A 20314-nucleotide genomic window follows, 5' to 3' on the forward strand; every position below is an offset into this window, starting at 1 on the left:
GACTATCGCAGACTGTAAATCAAGTTCAAATGCAAGAATAAACTCTACAAATCTGTTTATTGCATTTACTTAGCAGAATGCACACAAAAGCATGGTTCCAAAAATTATGCATTTCATTTCATCAAATATGATCAATGGTATACAACTTTCTACTTGCACAAAAGTTGTTTAAAAACAGATGACATTAAAAAGTGATTGTGACATGACCAAAACAGGTGTCTATACAAAAAGAAAGTGTCAAAATGAAATTAAATATAGAGGATTACTAACTGTAAGGATGTAAAAATGACAGGATTAAGAAACCAGTTTAAAATAAACAAAGAAAACTAATTTTTATTGTGTCACAACTTTTAGCAAATACAAATTTTCTTAAATGAAGAGACAGCAATCAGAAGTAGACACAACACTTCAAAGAATTTCCAAAAAGATTGTCGTTGCAATTATGCTATATACAAAAATGTGAATCTTGAGAAGGTTGTCAAAATTATATTGCAAAAACACAATTCTGTGCTGGCTACTACTGAAGCATAGAAAAACCATAATTGTATATGTATTTAAAATGGTAACTGATAAAAAAGTGTGTTTGAATGTATATAGAGTGTTTTCCTTCAAAACAACTGTGATGTCTGTTCTTTGCAATAGACCTCTGGTTATGAATATACAACAACCATAAAAAAAACACTTCTTTAAAAGAATGAACAAAACTTTTAATGACCTTTTATTTGTGTGATGCAATAGATTAATAAATCTGGACTATGTACAAAACAATATTCATTAATAAAAGTATACATTTATCTTATTTACAGTTTGAAGAATTTTTTAACAATCTGATGCACTCCTATTACATTTTTTTAAAATAATCATTCATAGGTAAAGATAAGTATGCATTAGACTTTCTATTAGATTAAAAATAACCAAAGTTCAAAACTTATTTTTAGGAGATTGTATTTGAGTGCATATAACAGGGTTTCATTGTTCTTACTATTACTTCTTTGGTGAACCTGACAGCTCTAGTCTTGGAAGCCTGAGACCCCCTCTTGATCCACTGTCACTGCTTGAGGATGATGACAATCTGGATTTTTTAAGAGGTGCAGAAACATCTGTACTCCCCTCTATCTCTTCTTCATTGTCCTTTCCAAGTGTCACTTCATATGAGCCCTTGGACTTAGAACCAAAACCTCCAAACGTGCCAAACTTTAATTTGCCTTTCTTACCTTTGACCTTACTTCCTCCTACATCTATTGAAATGTCACCACACTCAGCTTCTGAAAGAGCTGAAGGAGAACTAACTGCAAGCGAACCCTCATCACTTGCAGAGGAAGACTGATGCTTTGATCTTTTAAATAGATCCAGTGAGGCTGATTTTCCTTTAGGTGATAAACTGACTCCGGAATCACCTTCCATGTCTAATTTGCCACCCTTCATTTCACCTGAATGTACTTTAGTAATCCTACCCTCTTGTCCACTAAGGTTTAATTCTAACTCTGATTCACAAAGATCACCTGTACTACTACCTTTTGCTTTTGATTTGCCAAATAATTTTGGCATCTTCCCCTTTACTTTAGCCTCACCTTGCCTCAGTTCTGGACTGGGAATGTCAATATTTTGTGAACTGACTTGAAGACTGACAGATTGAGACTCTGTGTTTATGCCACCACTAGCTGCAAGTTCTGATTTCCCTTTTTCTACATTGTCTTGGCTTTCCGCTTTTGGCAGAAGAATACCAAACCGTGGTACTTTGATTTTGGGAAACTGTATTGTACCCTCTGGATATTGAAGGCCACCAGGTGATTGACCCGAAACAGTTGCACTAAGCTCTGGACCACCTTTTATACCTTTTGCTTTAACATCAGAGCCTTCCAAACAAACCTTTGCACTGTCGGATGATAAATGTGTATCAGGTGATTTTAATCCCTCAGCTAAAGATCCATCACCCTTATGTTTTGGGGATTTAATATCTAACTCTACATCAGGAAAATGAAATTTACCAAAAAAATGCTTCTTAACCTTTGTCCCTTCGACATGAATATTAGTTGTGTCAACACCCAGGTCTACTTCTGGTGTTTTAACATCAGCTTCTGGTTTCCTAACTTTTCCTTTCACTTTTGGAAGTTTAAACTTTCCTTTTTTTCCCTTTACATTTATATCTATATCAGGGGCATCAAGACTTGCTTCAGTGGCATCAAATTCTGCTCCTTTTATGTTTGCTTCAGGTGTTTTAATGCTAATGTCAGTTTTAGGAAGGTTTAGATCAACTTCTGGTCCTGATGGCATTTTGATTTTGGGTGTTTTAAGACCAACCTTGGGCCCTTCCAGATCAACCTCTGGACCTTTGATATCAATTTCAGGTTTTGTTATTTTTCCTTTAATCTTTGAAACATCCATGTCACTTTCAAGTTTGGGGCCTTTCAGATTCAAGTCTACATGGGGCATAGAAATGCTAGGGCCTGATACACTTGGCATATTTAATGTGGGCCCTTTGATTTTACCACTTGGGCTCTCAAATTCAGTGTCTGCTCCTTTCATATCAATTTTTGGTGCTTTAATATCAACATCAGATTTAGGGAGGTTGACATGACTTTCTGGACCTTCAACATTTAGACCTTTTACCCCAAATGATGGCATTGTGATTTGGGGCATTTTAAATCCTCCCCTTGGGCTCTCAGTGTCAACAGCAGGTATGTTACTACCCATGTCAGGAACTGTTATATCACCCTCGATCTTTGGAACTGACACATTAACTTTTCCTTTGGTTTTTGGCCCTGTCAAATTAATGTCAAAGTCTGGCAAGGTGGGTCCTGATATTGATGGAAGTTTAATTTTGGGACTTTCAAGATTTGCCCCAGCTTCAACATCAACTCCACCAACTTCATTGTCAACTTTGGGGGTTGCTATATCAATGTTGGCACTTGGAATGGTTACAGTATCATTTGAACTTTCCAACTGTGGAAGTTTGATACCAAATGATGGTATTTTTATTTTGGGCATTTCCAATCCAACCTTAGGTCCCTCAACCTCAACCTTTTGATCTTTTAGGTCTACACTTGGCATGGACATTTTTGGTCCAGAAATTGTGGAAGCATCAAATTTAGGTCCTTTTATCTTGACAGTAGAGCTCTCAGTGCTAACTTTTGGAATGGAGATATCCATTTCCCCTTTAGGTTTCTGACCTTTCAGATTTAAGTCCACATCAGGCATAGATATGTTTGATCCTGAAACAGTAGGCATATTTAGTTTTGCATCTTTATGCTTTCCACCATCAAGCTCAATGTCAAGTTCTAGTCCATCTGTACTGATATTTGATGTTTTTATTTCAGTACCAGATTTTGTAAGATCAATTTCAGGCATATCAACCTTTGGACCTTTAAGACCAAATTTTGGTATCTTAAATTTGGGACTTTTAGATTTTGCACCACTCAAACCAATATCAAGGTCAAGGCCCTCAGAGCTAAGAGTCTTTCCTTTTATGATGACATCTCCATGTTCCAGTTTACTGTCAGTTTCTGAGGTCTTTATCTTTGGACTCTTGAATCCAACCTTAGGCATTTTAAACTTAGACCTTTTTGAACTGAGTTCAAGGCCATCGGTTTTGACATCTGGCAGAGCTACTTTGGACCCAGGTATTGTTGGGTACTTCAATTTTTCCCTGCTATGTTTAAAATCAATATCCAGGTTTGGACCTTCAGTTTCAACTGAAGGAGATGAGATATCAGATTTTGGACCTTTCAACGTTAAATTTACATCAGGTAATGAGATGTTAGAACCTGAAAGTGATGGCATTTTAAATTTTGTTCCTTTTGTCCCACTTGTAGGGCATTCCAGATCAATTTCTGGTCCCCTTATGTTTACATCTCGTGATTTGATAGTGGGCATGTCAAATCCACCCTTTGGCCCCTCAATAGACACTTCTGGACCTTTGATGTCAACATCAGCTGATTTGATGTCTCCTTTTATCTTTGGAGTTGAAACATCCATGTCACCTTTGACTTTTGGGCCTTTTAAGTTGAAATCCATATCTGGCATAGATATTTTTGGTCCAGATATGCTTGGCATGTTGAATTTGGGTCCTTTCAGTTTTGCATTTGGTCCTTTAATGTCAATGTCTGCTCCTTCAATGTCAACATCAGGTGCTTTCACATCAATATCTGCCTTTGGGAGGTCAATATTAACATCTGGCCCTTCTATATTGGAACCTTTCAAGCCAAATGATGGCATCTTAAATTTAGGCATTTTCACACCACCCTTGTGTCCCTCAATATCAACATTTGGACTTTCAATGTCCAGCTCTGGACCTTTTAGATCCCCTTTAATTTTTGGCAGTTTAACATCCAAATCTCCTTTGACTGTAGGGCCTTTCAGATTAAGGTCTATATCTGGGACATCAACCTTTGGACCTTTTATGTTAAATGATGGCATTTTGATACTGGGCATTTCAAATCCTCCCTTTGACCCTTCAATATCAACTTCTGGACCTTTGATGTCAACTTCAGGTGTTTTGATGTCTCCTTTAATCTTTGGAGTTGAAATGTCCATGTCACCTTTGACTTTTGGGCCTTTCAAGTTGAAATCCACATCTGGCATTGATATTTTTGGTCCAGATATGCTTGGCATGTTAAATTTGGGTCCTTTGAGTTTGGCATTTGGTCCCTTGATGTCAATGCCTGCTCCTTCAATGTCAACATCAGGAGCTTTCATATCAATGTCTGCCTTGGGAAGGTCAATATCAACATCTGGGCCTTCTAAATTGGAACCTTTCAAGCCAAATGATGGCATCTTAAATTTAGGCATTTTCATCCCACCTTTGTGACCCTCAATGTCAACATCTGGACCTTCAATGTCCAGCTCTGGACCTTTTAGATCCCCTTTAATCTTTGGCAGTTTAATATCCACATCTCCTTCAACTTTAGGGCCTTTCAGATTAAGGTCTAAATCTGGAACATCAACCTTTGGACCTTTCAAATTCAATGATGGCATTTTGAATTTGGGCATATCAAATCCTCCCTTAGACCCTTCAATATCAACTTTTGGACCTTTGATGTCAACTTCAGGCGTTTTGATATCTCCTTTAATCTTTGGAGTTGAAACATCCATGTCACCTTTGACTTTTGGGCCTTTCAAGTTGAAATCCATCTCTGGCATGGATATTTTTGGTCCAGATATGCTTGGCATATTGAATTTGGGTCCTTTGAGTTTGGCATTTGGTCCCTTGATGTCAAAGTCTGCCCCTTCAATGTCAACATCAGGAGCTTTCACATCAATGTCTGCCTTTGGGAGGTCAATATCAACATCTGGGCCTTCTATATTGGGGCCTTTCAACCCAAATGATGGCATCTTAAATTTAGGCATTTTCATCCCACCTTTGTGACCCTCAATGTCAACATTTGGACCTTCAATGTCCAGCTCTGGACCTTTTAGATCTCCTTTAATCTTTGGCAGTTTAACATCCAAATCTCCTTCAACTTTAGGGCCTTTCACGTTAAGGTCTAAGTCTGGGAGATCAACCTTTGGACCTTTCAAATTCAATGATGGCATTTTAAATTTGGGCATTTCAAAGCCTCCCTTTGACCCTTCAATATCAACTTCTGGACCTTTGATGTCAACTTCAGGTGATTTGATGTCTCCTTTTATTTTTGGAGTTGAAATATCCATGTCCCCTTTGACTTTTGGACCTTTCAAGTTGAAATCCACATCTGGCATGGATATTTTGGGTCCAGATATGCTTGGCATGTTGAATTTGGGTCCTTTGAATTTAGCATTTGGTCCTTTAAGGTCAATATCTGCTCCTTCAATGTCAACATCAGGTGCTTTGACATCAATATCTGCCTTGGGAAGGTCAATATCAACATCTGGGCCTTCTAAATTGGAACCTTTCAAGCCAAATGATGGCATCTTAAATTTAGGCATTTTCAGACCACCCTTGTGTCCCTCAATGTCAACATTTGGACCTTCAATGTCCAGCTCTGGACCTTTTAGATCCCCTTTAATCTTTGGCAGTTTAACATCCAAATCTCCTTCAACTTTAGGGCCTTTCAGGTTAAGGTCTAAGTCTGGGACATCAACCTTTGGACCTTTCAAATTGAATGATGGCATTTTCATACTGGGCATTTCAAATCCACCCTTTGGCCCTTCAATATCAATTTTTGGACCTTTGATGTCAACGTCAGGTGATTTGATGTCTCCTTTAATCTTTGGAGTTGAAACATCCATGTCACCTTTGACTTTTGGGCCTTTCAAGTTAAAATCCACATCTGGCATGGATATTTTGGGTCCAGATATGCTTGGCATGTTGAATTTGGGTCCTTTAAGTTTGGCATTTGGTCCCTTGATGTCAATGTCTGCTCCTTCAATGTCAACATCAGGTGCTTTCACATCAATATCTGCCTTTGGAAGGTTAATATCAACATCTGGCCCTTCAACTTTGGGTCCTTTAAACCCAAATGATGGCATCTTGAATTTAGGCATTTTCATCCCACCTTTATGACCTTCAATGTCAATATTTGGACCTTCAATGTCCAGCTCTGGACCTTTTAGATCCCCTTTAATCTTTGGCAGTTTAACATCCAAATCTCCTTCAACTTTAGGGCCTTTCAGGTTAAGGTCTAATTCTGGGACATCAACCTTTGGACCTTTCAAATTCAATGATGGCATTTTGAATTTAGGCATTTCAAATCCTCCCTTTGACCCTTCAATATCAACTTCTGGACCTTTGATGTCAACTTCAGGTGATTTGATGTCTCCTTTTATTTTCGGAGATGAAATATCCATGTCCCCTTTGACTTTTGGACCTTTCAAGTTGAAATCCACATCGGGCATGGATATTTTTGGTCCAGATATGGTGGGCATGTTGAATTTGGGTCCTTTCAATTTAGCATTTGGTCCTTTAAGGTCAATATCAGCTCCTTCAATGTCGAAATCAGGTGCTTTAACATCAATATCTGCCTTGGGAAGGTCAATATCAACATCTGGGCCTTCTAAATTGGAACCTTTCAAGCCAAATGATGGCATCTTAAATTTAGGCATTTTCAGACCACCCTTGTGTCCCTCATTGTCAACATTTGGACCTTCAATGTCCAGCTCTGGACCTTTTAGATCTCCTTTAAGCTTTGGCAGTTTAACATCCACATCTCCTTCAACTTTAGGGCCTTTCAGGTTAAGGTCTAAGTCTGGGACATCAACCTTTGGACCTTTCAAATTGAATGATGGCATTTTCATACTGGGCATTTCAAATCCACCCTTTGGCCCTTCAATATCAATTTTTGGACCTTTGATGTCAACGTCAGGTGATTTGATGTCTCCTTTAATCTTTGGAGTTGAAACATCCATGTCACCTTTGACTTTTGGGCCTTTCAAGTTAAAATCCACATCTGGCATGGATATTTTGGGTCCAGATATGCTTGGCATGTTGAATTTGGGTCCTTTAAGTTTGGCATTTGGTCCCTTGATGTCAATGTCTGCTCCTTCAATGTCAACATCAGGTGCTTTCACATCAATATCTGCCTTTGGAAGGTTAATATCAACATCTGGCCCTTCAACTTTGGGTCCTTTAAACCCAAATGATGGCATCTTGAATTTAGGCATTTTCATCCCACCTTTATGACCTTCAATGTCAATATTTGGACCTTCAATGTCCACCTCAGGACCTTTCAGATCTCCTTTAATCTTTGGCAGTTTAATATCCACATCTCCTTCAACTTTAGGGCCTTTCAGATTAAGGTCTAAATCTGGGACATCAACATTTGGGCCTTTCAAATTCAATGATGGCATTTTGAATTTGGGCATTTCAAACCCTCCTTTTGACCCTTCAATATCAACTTCTGGACCTTTGATGTCAACTTCAGGTGATTTCATGTCTCCTTTTATCTTGGGGGTTGAAACATCCATGTCACCTTTAACTTTTGGGCCTTTCAAGTTGAAATCCACATCTGGCATGGATATTTTTGGCCCAGATATACTTGGCATGTTGAATTTCGGTCCTTTCAGTTTGGTTTTCTGTCCCTTAATGTCAATGTCTGCTCCTTCAATGTCAACATCAGGTGCTGTCACATCAACTTCTGCCTTGGGGAGTTCAACATCAACTTCTGGGACTTCTACTTTAGGGCCCCTAAAGCCAAATGATGGCATCTTGAATTTAGGCATTTTGAAGCCACCTTTGTGCCCCTCAATGTCTACATTTGGACCTTCAATATCCACCTCTGGACCTTTTAGATCTCCTTTAATCTTTGGCAGTGTAACATCCACATCCCCTTGAACTTTAGGGCCTTTCAGGTTAAGGTCCAAATCTGGGACATCAACCTTTGGACCTTTCAGATTCAATGATGGCATTTTGACGGTGGGCATTTCAAAGCCTCCCTTTGACCCTTCAATATCAACCTTTGGACCTTTGATGTCAACTTCAGGTGATTTGATGTCTCCTTTTATCTTGGGAATTGAAACATCCATGTCACCTTTAACTTTTGGACCTTTCATGTTGAAATCCACATCTGGCATTGATATTTTTGGTCCAGACATACTTGGCATGTTGAATTTGGGTCCTTTGAATTTTGCATTTGGTCCCTTAATGTCAATGTCTGCTCCTTCAATGTCAACATCAGGTGCTTTCACATCAATATCTGCCTTGGGGAGTTCAACATCAACTTCAGGAACTTCTACTTTGTGTCCTTTCAAGCCAAATGATGGCATCTTAAATTTAGGCATTTTGAATCCACCTTTGTGACCCTCAATGTCAATATTTGGTCCTTCAATGTCCAGTTCTGGACCTTTTAGATCTCCTTTAATCTTTGGCAGTGTAACATCCACATCCCCTTCAACTTTAGGCCCTTTCACGTTAAGGTCCAAATCTGGGACATCAACCTTTGGACCTTTCAAATTAAATGATGGCATTTTGATACTGGGCATTTCAAACCCTCCCTTTGACCCTTCAACATCAACCTTTGGACCTTTGATGTCAACATCAGGTGATTTGATGTCTCCTTTTATCTTGGGAGTTGAAACATCCATGTCACCCTTGACTTTTGGCCCTTTCAAGTTGAAATCCACATCTGGCATGGATATTTTTGGTCCAGATATGCTTGGCATGTTGAATTTGGGTCCTTTCAATTTTGCATTAGGTCCTTCAATGTCAACATCAGGAACATTGACATCGATATCTGCTTTGGGCAGGTCAATATCAACCTCTGGGCCTTCGACTTTGTGTCCTTTCAAGCCAAATGATGGCATCTTAAATTTAGGCATTTTCATCCCACCTTTGTGACCCTCAATGTCAACATTTGGACCTTCAATGTCCACCTCTGGACCCTTTAGATCTCCTTTAATCTTTGGCAGTTTAATATCAGCATCCCCTTCAACTTTTGGGCCCTTCAGGTTAAAGTCCAAATCTGGGGCATTAACATTTGGGCCTTTCAAATTCAACGATGGCATTTTGAATTTGGGCATTTCAAACCCTCCCTTTGACCCTTCAATATCAACTTCTGGTCCTTTGATGTCAACTTCAGGTGTTCTGATGTCTCCCTTAATCTTTGGAGTTGAAATGTCCATGTCACCTTTGACTTTTGGGCCTTTCAAGTTGAAATCCACATCTGGCATTGATATTTTTGGTCCAGATATGCTTGGCATGTTGAATTTGGGTCCTTTCAATTTCGCATTTGGTCCCTTAATGTCAATGTCTGCTCCTTCAATGTCAACATCAGGTGCTTTCACATCAATATCTGCCTTGGGGAGGTCAATATCAACATCGGGGCCTTCGACTTTGGCTCCTTTAAAGCCAAATGATGGCATCTTAAATTTAGGCATTTTCAGCCCACCTTTGTGACCCTCAATGTCAACATCTGGACCTTCAATGTCCACCTCTGGGCCTTTGAAATCTCCTTTAATCTTTGGCAATGTAACATCCACATCCCCTTCAACTTTAGGGCCCTTCAGGTTAAGGTCTAAATCTGGGACATCGACATTTGGACCTTTGATATTAAATGACGGCATTTTGATACTGGGCATTTCAAACCCTCCCTTTGAACCTTCAATATCAACCTTTGGACCTTTGATGTCAACATCAGGTGATTTGATGTCTCCTTTTATCTTAGGAGCTGAAACATCCATGTCACCTTTGACTTTTGGGCCTTTCAAGTTGAAATCCACATCTGGCATGGATATTTTTGGTCCAGATATGCTTGGCATGTTGAATTTGGGTCCTTTCAATTTTGCATTAGGTCCTTCAAGGTCAACATCGGGAACATTGACATCGATATCTGCTTTGGGCAGGTCAATATCAACATCTGGGCCTTCGACTTTGTGTCCTTTCAAGCCAAATGATGGCATCTTAAATTTAGGCATTTTCATCCCACCTTTGTGACCCTCAATGTCAACATCTGGACCTTCAATGTCCAGCTCTGGACCTTTAAGATCTCCTTTAATCTTTGGCAGTTTAACATCCACATCCCCTTCAACTTTTGGGCCCTTCAGGTTAAGGTCCAAATCTGGGGCATTAACATTTGGGCCTTTCAAATTCAATGATGGCATTTTGAATTTGGGCATTTCAAACCCTCCCTTTGACCCTTCAATATCAACTTCTGGACCTTTGATGTCTACTTCAGGTGATTTTATGTCTCCTTTAATCTTTGGAGTTGAAATGTCCATGTCACCTTTGACTTTTGGCCCTTTCAAGTTGAAATCCACATCTGGCATTGATATTTTTGGTCCAGATATGCTTGGCATGTTAAATTTGGGTCCTTTCAGTTTTGCATTTGGTCCTTTAATGTCAATTTCTGTTCCTTCAATGTCAGCATCTGGTGCTTTCACATCGATATCTGCTTTGGGCAGGTCAATATCAACATCTGGGCCTTCGACTTTGTGTCCTTTCAAGCCAAATGATGGCATCTTAAATTTAGGCATTTTCATCCCACCTTTGTGACCCTCAATGTCAACATTTGGACCTTCAATGTCCACCTCTGGGCCTTTGAGATCTCCTTTAATCTTTGGCAATGTAACATCCACATCCCCTTCAACTTTAGGGCCCTTCAGGTTAAGGTCTAAATCTGGGACATCGACATTTGGACCTTTGATATTAAATGATGGCATTTTGATACTGGGCATTTCAAACCCTCCCTTTGAACCTTCAATATCAACCTTTGGACCTTTGATGTCAACTTTGGGTGATTTGATGTCTCCTTTTATCTTAGGAGCTGAAACATCCATGTCACCTTTGACTTTTGGGCCTTTCAAGTTGAAATCCACATCTGGCATGGATATTTTTGGTCCAGATATGCTTGGCATGTTGAATTTGGGTCCTTTCAATTTTGCATTAGGTCCTTCAAGGTCAACATCAGGAACATTGACATCGATATCTGCTTTGGGCAGGTCAATATCAACATCTGGGCCTTCGACTTTGTGTCCTTTCAAGCCAAATGATGGCATCTTAAATTTAGGCATTTTCATCCCACCTTTGTGACCCTCAATGTCAACATTTGGACCTTCAATGTCCAGCTCTGGACCTTTTAGATCTCCTTTAATCTTTGGCAGTTTAACATCCACATCCCCTTCAACTTTTGGGCCCTTCAGGTTAAGGTCCAAATCTGGGGCATTAACATTTGGGCCTTTCAAATTCAATGATGGCATTTTGAATTTGGGCATTTCAAACCCTCCCTTTGACCCTTCAATATCAACTTCTGGACCTTTGATGTCTACTTCAGGTGATTTTATGTCTCCTTTAATCTTTGGAGTTGAAATGTCCATGTCACCTTTGACTTTTGGACCTTTCAAGTTGAAATCCACATCTGGCATTGATATTTTTGGTCCAGATATGCTTGGCATGTTAAATTTGGGTCCTTTCAGTTTTGCATTTGGTCCTTTAATGTCAATTTCTGTTCCTTCAATGTCAACATCTGGTGCTTTCACATCGATATCTGCTTTGGGCAGGTCAATATCAACATCTGGGCCTTCGACTTTGTGTCCTTTCAAGCCAAATGATGGCATCTTAAATTTAGGCATTTTCATCCCACCTTTGTGACCCTCAATGTCAACATCTGGAACTTCAATGTCCACCTCTGGGCCTTTGAGATCTCCTTTAATCTTTGGCAATGTAACATCCACATCCCCTTCAACTTTAGGGCCTTTCAGGTTAAGGTCTAAATCTGGGACATCGACATTTGGACCTTTGATATTAAATGACGGCATTTTGATACTGGGCATTTCAAATCCTCCCTTTGAACCTTCAATATCAACCTTTGGACCTTTGATGTCAACTTTGGGTGATTTGATGTCTCCTTTTATCTTAGGAGCTGAAACATCCATGTCACCTTTGACTTTTGGGCCTTTCAAGTTGAAATCCACATCTGGCATGGATATTTTTGGTCCAGATATGCTTGGCATGTTGAATTTGGGTCCTTTCAATTTTGCATTAGGTCCTTCAAGGTCAACATCAGGAACATTGACATCGATATCTGCTTTGGGCAGGTCAATATCAACATCTGGGCCTTCGACTTTGTGTCCTTTCAAGCCAAATGATGGCATCTTAAATTTAGGCATTTTCATCCCACCTTTGTGACCCTCAATGTCAACATTTGGACCTTCAATGTCCACCTCTGGGCCTTTGAGATCTCCTTTAATCTTTGGCAATGTAACATCCACATCCCCTTCAACTTTAGGGCCCTTCAGGTTAAGGTCTAAATCTGGGACATCAACATTTGGACCTTTGATATTAAATGACGGCATTTTGATACTGGGCATTTCAAACCCTCCCTTTGAACCTTCAATATCAACCTTTGGACCTTTGATGTCAACTTTGGGTGATTTGATGTCTCCTTTTATCTTAGGAGCTGAAACATCCATGTCACCTTTGACCTTTGGGCCTTTCAAGTTGAAATCCACATCTGGCATGGATATTTTTGGTCCAGATATGCTTGGCATGTTGAATTTGGGTCCTTTCAATTTTGCATTAGGTCCTTCAAGGTCAACATCGGGAACATTGACATCGATATCTGCTTTGGGCAGGTCAATATCAACATCTGGGCCTTCGACTTTGTGTCCTTTCAAGCCAAATGATGGCATCTTAAATTTAGGCATTTTCATCCCACCTTTGTGACCCTCAATGTCAACATTTGGACCTTCAATGTCCAGCTCTGGACCTTTTAGATCTCCTTTAATCTTTGGCAGTTTAACATCCACATCCCCTTCAACTTTTGGGCCCTTCAGGTTAAGGTCCAAATCTGGGGCATTAACATTTGGGCCTTTCAAATTCAATGATGGCATTTTGAATTTGGGCATTTCAAACCCTCCCTTTGACCCTTCAATATCAACTTCTGGACCTTTGATGTCTACTTCAGGTGATTTTATGTCTCCTTTAATCTTTGGAGTTGAAATGTCCATGTCACCTTTGACTTTTGGCCCTTTCAAGTTGAAATCCACATCTGGCATTGATATTTTTGGTCCAGATATGCTTGGCATGTTAAATTTGGGTCCTTTCAGTTTTGCATTTGGTCCTTTAATGTCAATTTCTGTTCCTTCAATGTCAACATCTGGTGCTTTCACATCGATATCTGCTTTGGGCAGGTCAATATCAACATCTGGGCCTTCGACTTTGTGTCCTTTCAAGCCAAATGATGGCATCTTAAATTTAGGCATTTTCATCCCACCTTTGTGACCCTCAATGTCAACATCTGGACCTTCAATGTCCACCTCTGGGCCTTTGAGATCTCCTTTAATCTTTGGCAATGTAACATCCACATCCCCTTCAACTTTAGGGCCTTTCAGGTTAAGGTCTAAATCTGGGACATCGACATTTGGACCTTTGATATTAAATGATGGCATTTTGATACTGGGCATTTCAAACCCTCCCTTTGAACCTTCAATATCAACCTTTGGACCTTTGATGTCAACTTTGGGTGATTTGATGTCTCCTTTTATCTTAGGAGCTGAAACATCCATGTCACCTTTGACTTTTGGGCCTTTCAAGTTGAAATCCACATCTGGCGTGGATATTTTTGGTCCAGATATGCTTGGCATGTTGAATTTGGGTCCTTTCAATTTTGCATTAGGTCCTTCAAGGTCAACATCAGGAACATTGACATCGATATCTGCTTTGGGCAGGTCAATATCAACATCTGGGCCTTCGACTTTGTGTCCTTTCAAGCCAAATGATGGCATCTTAAATTTAGGCATTTTCATCCCACCTTTGTGACCCTCAATGTCAACATTTGGACCTTCAATGTCCAGCTCTGGACCTTTTAGATCTCCTTTAATCTTTGGCAGTTTAACATCCACATCCCCTTCAACTTTTGGGCCCTTCAGGTTAAGGTCCAAATCTGGGGCATTAACATTTGGGCCTTTCAAATTCAATGATGGCATTTTGAATTTGGGCATTTCAAACCCTCCCTTTGACCCTTCAATATCAACTTCTGGACCTTTGATGTCTACTTCAGGTGATTTTATGTCTCCTTTAATCTTTGGAGTTGAAATGTCCATGTCACCTTTGACTTTTGGACCTTTCAAGTTGAAATCCACATCTGGCATTGATATTTTTGGTCCAGATATGCTTGGCATGTTAAATTTGGGTCCTTTCAGTTTTGCATTTGGTCCTTTAATGTCAATTTCTGTTCCTTCAATGTCAACATCTGGTGCTTTCACATCGATATCTGCTTTGGGCAGGTCAATATCAACATCTGGGCCTTCGACTTTGTGTCCTTTCAAGCCAAATGATGGCATCTTAAATTTAGGCATTTTCATCCCACCTTTGTGACCCTCAATGTCAACATCTGGAACTTCAATGTCCACCTCTGGGCCTTTGAGATCTCCTTTAATCTTTGGCAATGTAACATCCACATCCCCTTCAACTTTAGGGCCTTTCAGGTTAAGGTCTAAATCTGGGACATCGACATTTGGACCTTTGATATTAAATGACGGCATTTTGATACTGGGCATTTCAAATCCTCCCTTTGAACCTTCAATATCAACCTTTGGACCTTTGATGTCAACTTTGGGTGATTTGATGTCTCCTTTTATCTTAGGAGCTGAAACATCCATGTCACCTTTGACTTTTGGGCCTTTCAAGTTGAAATCCACATCTGGCATGGATATTTTTGGTCCAGATATGCTTGGCATGTTGAATTTGGGTCCTTTCAATTTTGCATTAGGTCCTTCAAGGTCAACATCAGGAACATTGACATCGATATCTGCTTTGGGCAGGTCAATATCAACATCTGGGCCTTCGACTTTGTGTCCTTTCAAGCCAAATGATGGCATCTTAAATTTAGGCATTTTCATCCCACCTTTGTGACCCTCAATGTCAACATTTGGACCTTCAATGTCCAGCTCTGGACCTTTTAGATCTCCTTTAATCTTTGGCAGTTTAACATCCACATCCCCTTCAACTTTTGGGCCCTTCAGGTTAAAGTCCACTTCTGGGGCATCAACATTTGGGCCTTTCAAATTCAATGATGGCATTTTGAATTTGGGCATTTCAAACCCTCCCTTTGACCCTTCAATATCAACTTCTGGACCTTTGATGTCTACTTCAGGTGATTTTATGTCTCCTTTATTCTTTGGAGTTGAAATGTCCATGTCACCTTTGACTTTTGGCCCTTTCAAGTTGAAATCCACATCTGGCATTGATATTTTTGGTCCAGATATGCTTGGCATGTTAAATTTGGGTCCTTTCAGTTTTGCATTTGGTCCTTTAATGTCAATTTCTGTTCCTTCAATGTCAACATCTGGTGCTTTCACATCGATATCTGCTTTGGGCAGGTCAATATCAACATCTGGGCCTTCGACTTTGTGTCCTTTCAAGCCAAATGATGGCATCTTAAATTTAGGCATTTTCATCCCACCTTTGTGACCCTCAATGTCAACATCTGGACCTTCAATGTCCACCTCTGGACCCTTTAGTTCTCCTTTAATCTTTGGCAGTTTAACATCCACATCCCCTTCAACTTTTGGGCCCTTCAGGTTAAAGTCCACATCTGGGGCATCAACATTTTGGCCTTTCAAACTCAATGATGGCATTTTGAATTTCGGCATTTCAAATCCTCCCTTTGACCCTTCAATATCAACTTCTGGACCTTTGATGTCAACTTCAGGTGATTTGATGTCTCCTTTTATCTTGGGGGTTGAAACATCCATGTCACCTTTGACTTTTGGTCCTTTCAAGTTGAAATCCACATCTGGCATTGATATCTTTGGTCCAGATATGCTTGGCATGTTGAATTTCGGTCCTTTCAGTTTTGCATTTGGTCCTTTAATGTCAATGTCTGCTCCTTCAATGTCTACATCTGGTGCTTTCACATCAATATCTGCTTTGGGGAGATCAATATCAACCTCTAGGCCATCTGATTTAGGTCCTTTAAAGCCAAATGATGGCATCTTAAATGTAGGCATTTTCAGCCCACCTTTGTGACCTTCAATGTCAACATCTGGACCTTCAATGTCCAGCTCTGGACCTTTTAGATCCCCTTTAATATTTGGCAGTTTAACATCCACATCTCCTTCAACTTTAGGGCCTTTCAGGTTAAGGTCTAAGCCTGGTACATCAACCTTTGGACCTTTCAAATTCCATGATGGCATTTTTAAATCAGGCATTTCAAAGCCTCCCTTTGACCCTTCGATGTCAACTTCTGGACCTTTGATGTCAACTTCAGGTGTTTTTATGTCTCCTTTAATCTTTGGAGTTGAAACATCTATGTCACCTTTCACTTTTGTGCCTTTCAAGTTGAAATCCACATCTGGCATGGATATTTTTGGTCCAGATATGCTTGGCATGTTGAATTTGGGTCCTTTAAGTTTGGCATTTGGTCCTTTAACGTCAATCTCTGCTCCTTCAACGTCAACATCGGGTGCTTTCACATCGATATCTGCTTTGGAGAGGTCAACATCAACTTCTGGGCCTTCGACTTTGGGTCCTTTCACACCAAATGATGGCATCTTAAATTTAGGCATTTTGAAGCCACCTTTGTGCCCCTCAATGTCAACATTTGGACCTTCAATGTCCACCTCTGGACCTTTTAGATCTCCTTTAATCTTTGGCAGTGTAACATCCACATCCCCTTCAACTTTTGGGCCCTTCAGGTTAATGTCTAAATCTGGGACTTCAACATTTGGTCCTTTCAAATTTAATGATGGCATCTTGATAGTGGGCATTTCAAACCCTCCTTTTGACCCTTCAATATCAACTTTTGGACCTTTTATGTCAGCTTCAGGCAATTTAATTTCTCCTTTTATTTTGGGAGTTGAAACATTCATGTCACCTTTGACATTTGAGCCTTTCAAGTTGAAATCCACATCTGGCATTGATATTTTTGGTCCAGATATGCTTGGCATGTTTAATTTGGGTCCTTTCAGTTTTGCATTTGGTCCCTTAATGTCAATGTCTGCTCCTTCAATATCAACATCTGGTGCTTTCACATCAATATCTGCTTCGGGGAGATCAATATCAACCTCTAGGCCATCTGCTTTAGGTCCTTTAAACCCAAATGATGGCATCTTAAATTTAGGCATTTTCAGACCACCCTTGTGTCCCTCAATGTCAACATTTGGACCTTCAATGTCCAGCTCTGGACCTTTTAGATCCCCTTTAATCTTTGGCAGTTTAACATCCACATCCCCTTCAACTTTTGGGCCCTTCAGGTTAAGGTCTAAATCTGGGACATCAACATTTGCACCTTTCAAATTCAATGATGGCATTTTTAATTTGGGTACTTCAAATCCTCCCTTTGACCCTTTGATATCAACTTCTGGACCTTTGATGTCAACTTCAGGTGATTTTATGTCTCCTTTTATTTTTGGAGTTGAAACATCCATGTCACCTTTGACTTTTGGGCCTTTCAAGTTGAAATCCACATCCGGCATGGATATTTTTGGTCCAGATGTGCTTGGCAAATTGAATTTGGGTCCTTTAAGTTTGGCATTTGGTCCTTTAATGTCAAAATCTGTTCCTTCAACGTCAACATCAGGTGCTTTCACATCGATATCTGCTTCGGGGAGGTCAACATCAACTTCTGGGCCTTCGACATTTTGTCCTTTCAACCCAAATGATGGCATCTTAAATTTAGGCATTTTGAAGCCACCTTTGTGCCCCTCAATGTCAACATTTGGACCTTCAATGTCCACCTCTGGACCTTTTAGATCTCCTTTAATATTTGGCAGTGTAACATCCACATCCCCTTCAACTTTTGGGCCCTTCACGTTAAGGTCTAAATCTGGGGCATCAACATTTTGGCCTTTCAAATTAATTGATGGCATTTTGATTTTGGGCATTTCAAACCCTCCCTTTGACCCTTCAATATCAACTTCTGAACCTTTGATGTTAACTTCAGGTGATTTGATGTCTCCTTTTAACTTGGGAGTTGAAATGTCCATGTCACCTTTCACTTTTGGGCCTTTCAAGTTTAAATCCACATCTGGCATTGATATTTTTGGTCCAGATATGCTTGGCATGTTTAATTTGGGTCCTTTAAGTTTGGCATTTGGTCCTTTTATGTCAATGTCTGCTCCTTCAATGTCAACATCAGGTACTTTCACGTCAATATCTGCCGTTGGTAGGTCAATATCAACATCTTGGCTTTCGACTTTTGGTCCTTTCACACCAAATGATGGCATCTTAAATTTAGGCATTTTCAGCCCACCTTTGTGACCTTCAATGTCAACATTTGGACCTTCAATGTCCACCTCTGGACCTTTCAGATCTCCTTTAATCTTTGGCAGTTTAACATCCACATCCCCTTCAACTTTTGGGCCCTTCAGGTTAAAGTCCAAATCTGGGGCATCAACATTTTGGCCTTTCAAATTAATTGATGGCATTTTGATTTTGGGCATTTCAAACCCTCCCTTTGACCCTTCAATATCAACTTCTGAACCTTTGATGTTAACTTCAGGTGATTTGATGTCTCCTTTTATCTTGGGAGTTGACACGTCCATGTCACCTTTAATCCTTGGGCCTTTTATACTTAAATCCACATCTGGTATTGATACTTCTGGTCCAGAAATACCTGACATATTGATTTTGGGTCCTTTCAGTTTTGCATTTGGTCCTTTAATGTCAACATCTGCTCTTTCAACTTCACTATCAGAAACTTTTACATCAAAACCTATCTTTTGCTTTGTAACATCAACATTACCTCTTTCTATTGTGAGGTTAGCATCAACATCTGGATGTTGTAATTTTGGGCCTGTCCTGTCGAATGAATGCACTTGAAATTTAGACATTCCGAACCCACTTAATTTCCCCTTACTGTTAATGTCAGGTTCTTCAATGTCTGGATATTTTACATCTCCTTTTGTCTTTGGTACTTTAACATGCACATCACCAGCAGATTGAAAACCCTCCACTCTCACATCAAAATCTGATACATCCACATTTCGGTCTTTAGTCTTCACTGAAGGGATTATATTTTGGGATATTTGAATTCCTCCCTTCAATTTATCTGTGGTTTCAAAAGCAGTTTTTTCATTTACTTCTGTGTGTACACCTTGTGCATCCATATTACCTTTGAGTGCAGGACCTTTGAGGTTCAAACCCATTTCAGGCAGTCTTACATCAACTCCTATCTTAGAGGTTGACATGTCGACTTTGTTTTTAAGTATGGAACCATCATTTCTTGAGTCTGTCTCTGTTGTTGTTTGTTGTTTGTCATGAGAGCCACTAGTTACAAATACCTGAGATTGATCAATATCTGAATCCACTTTCTGAGTTTTTATGGCCACTTCTGAGTTGTCCTGACTAGCAGTTGTTTTCTTTAATGATGATATCTTTATATGAGGTACTTTAAAATCACCTTCTTTTAGTTTGGTATTTACATCAGGACCTTTAATGTCTACTTTGGTTGCTACTATTTCTCCCTCACCTTTGTCCCCACCTTGCAGCTTTGAACTTGGAAGACAAATTTCCCCACCGGTAATTGAAATCCCTCCTGCATGTGTAGGATATCCAGTGTTAACATTAGCTTTGCTAACAGAACTACCCCTGTCTGTTTCTGTAGAGCTACCTTTTGGCCCAGTGTAAGTCACATTACATGACTCAAAAACACCATCTTCTGCTTCCACTTTAGCTGAAGGGCTGCTTTGCAAGATTCTGACACGAGGAGAGCCATCTCCAGAGGAATGCCATTGCCCCTTAATGTCTGGGCTTGAAAGTTCTAGTTTCTCACCTATGCCACTTGGCATTTCCACTGTGTATGTCGTGATGCGCCGAGTGATGGTTGTAATCGTACTGCCGTCACTGCTAGTGCTGCTATGCCGCTCTGTACGAACATCCACTCCTTCTGCAAGGTCTTCAGATTTCAGCCTTGGTTTAATCTTTTTTGTATATATTCTCTTGTAGTCGTCATCATCTCCGCTC

The 20314-nt window shown here is 40.0% G+C and overlaps 1 protein-coding gene across 2 annotated transcripts in view; it reads right to left on the reverse strand.

The window, feature by feature from the left end:
• Nucleotides 1-38: 38 nt before the first annotated feature.
• ahnak (AHNAK nucleoprotein) overlaps nt 39-20314 on the reverse strand; it is a 32630-nt gene continuing 12354 nt past the window's right edge. The window contains exons 6-7 of one of the 2 annotated variants that reach the window (XM_036126979.1): nt 18892-20313; nt 39-18501 (exon numbers count right to left, since the gene is read on the reverse strand). In XM_036126979.1, the coding sequence (XP_035982872.1) occupies nt 985-18501; nt 18892-20313 (18939 nt within the window). In that variant the 3' untranslated portion in view covers nt 39-984. Of the gene's footprint in view, nt 20314 lies in introns of both variants that reach the window. The other variant, XM_036126978.1, reaches the window with a different exon arrangement.

This window comes from Fundulus heteroclitus, chromosome 23 (assembly GCF_011125445.2).
Source record: "Fundulus heteroclitus isolate FHET01 chromosome 23, MU-UCD_Fhet_4.1, whole genome shotgun sequence".
Taxonomy (NCBI): Eukaryota; Metazoa; Chordata; class Actinopteri; order Cyprinodontiformes; family Fundulidae; genus Fundulus; species Fundulus heteroclitus.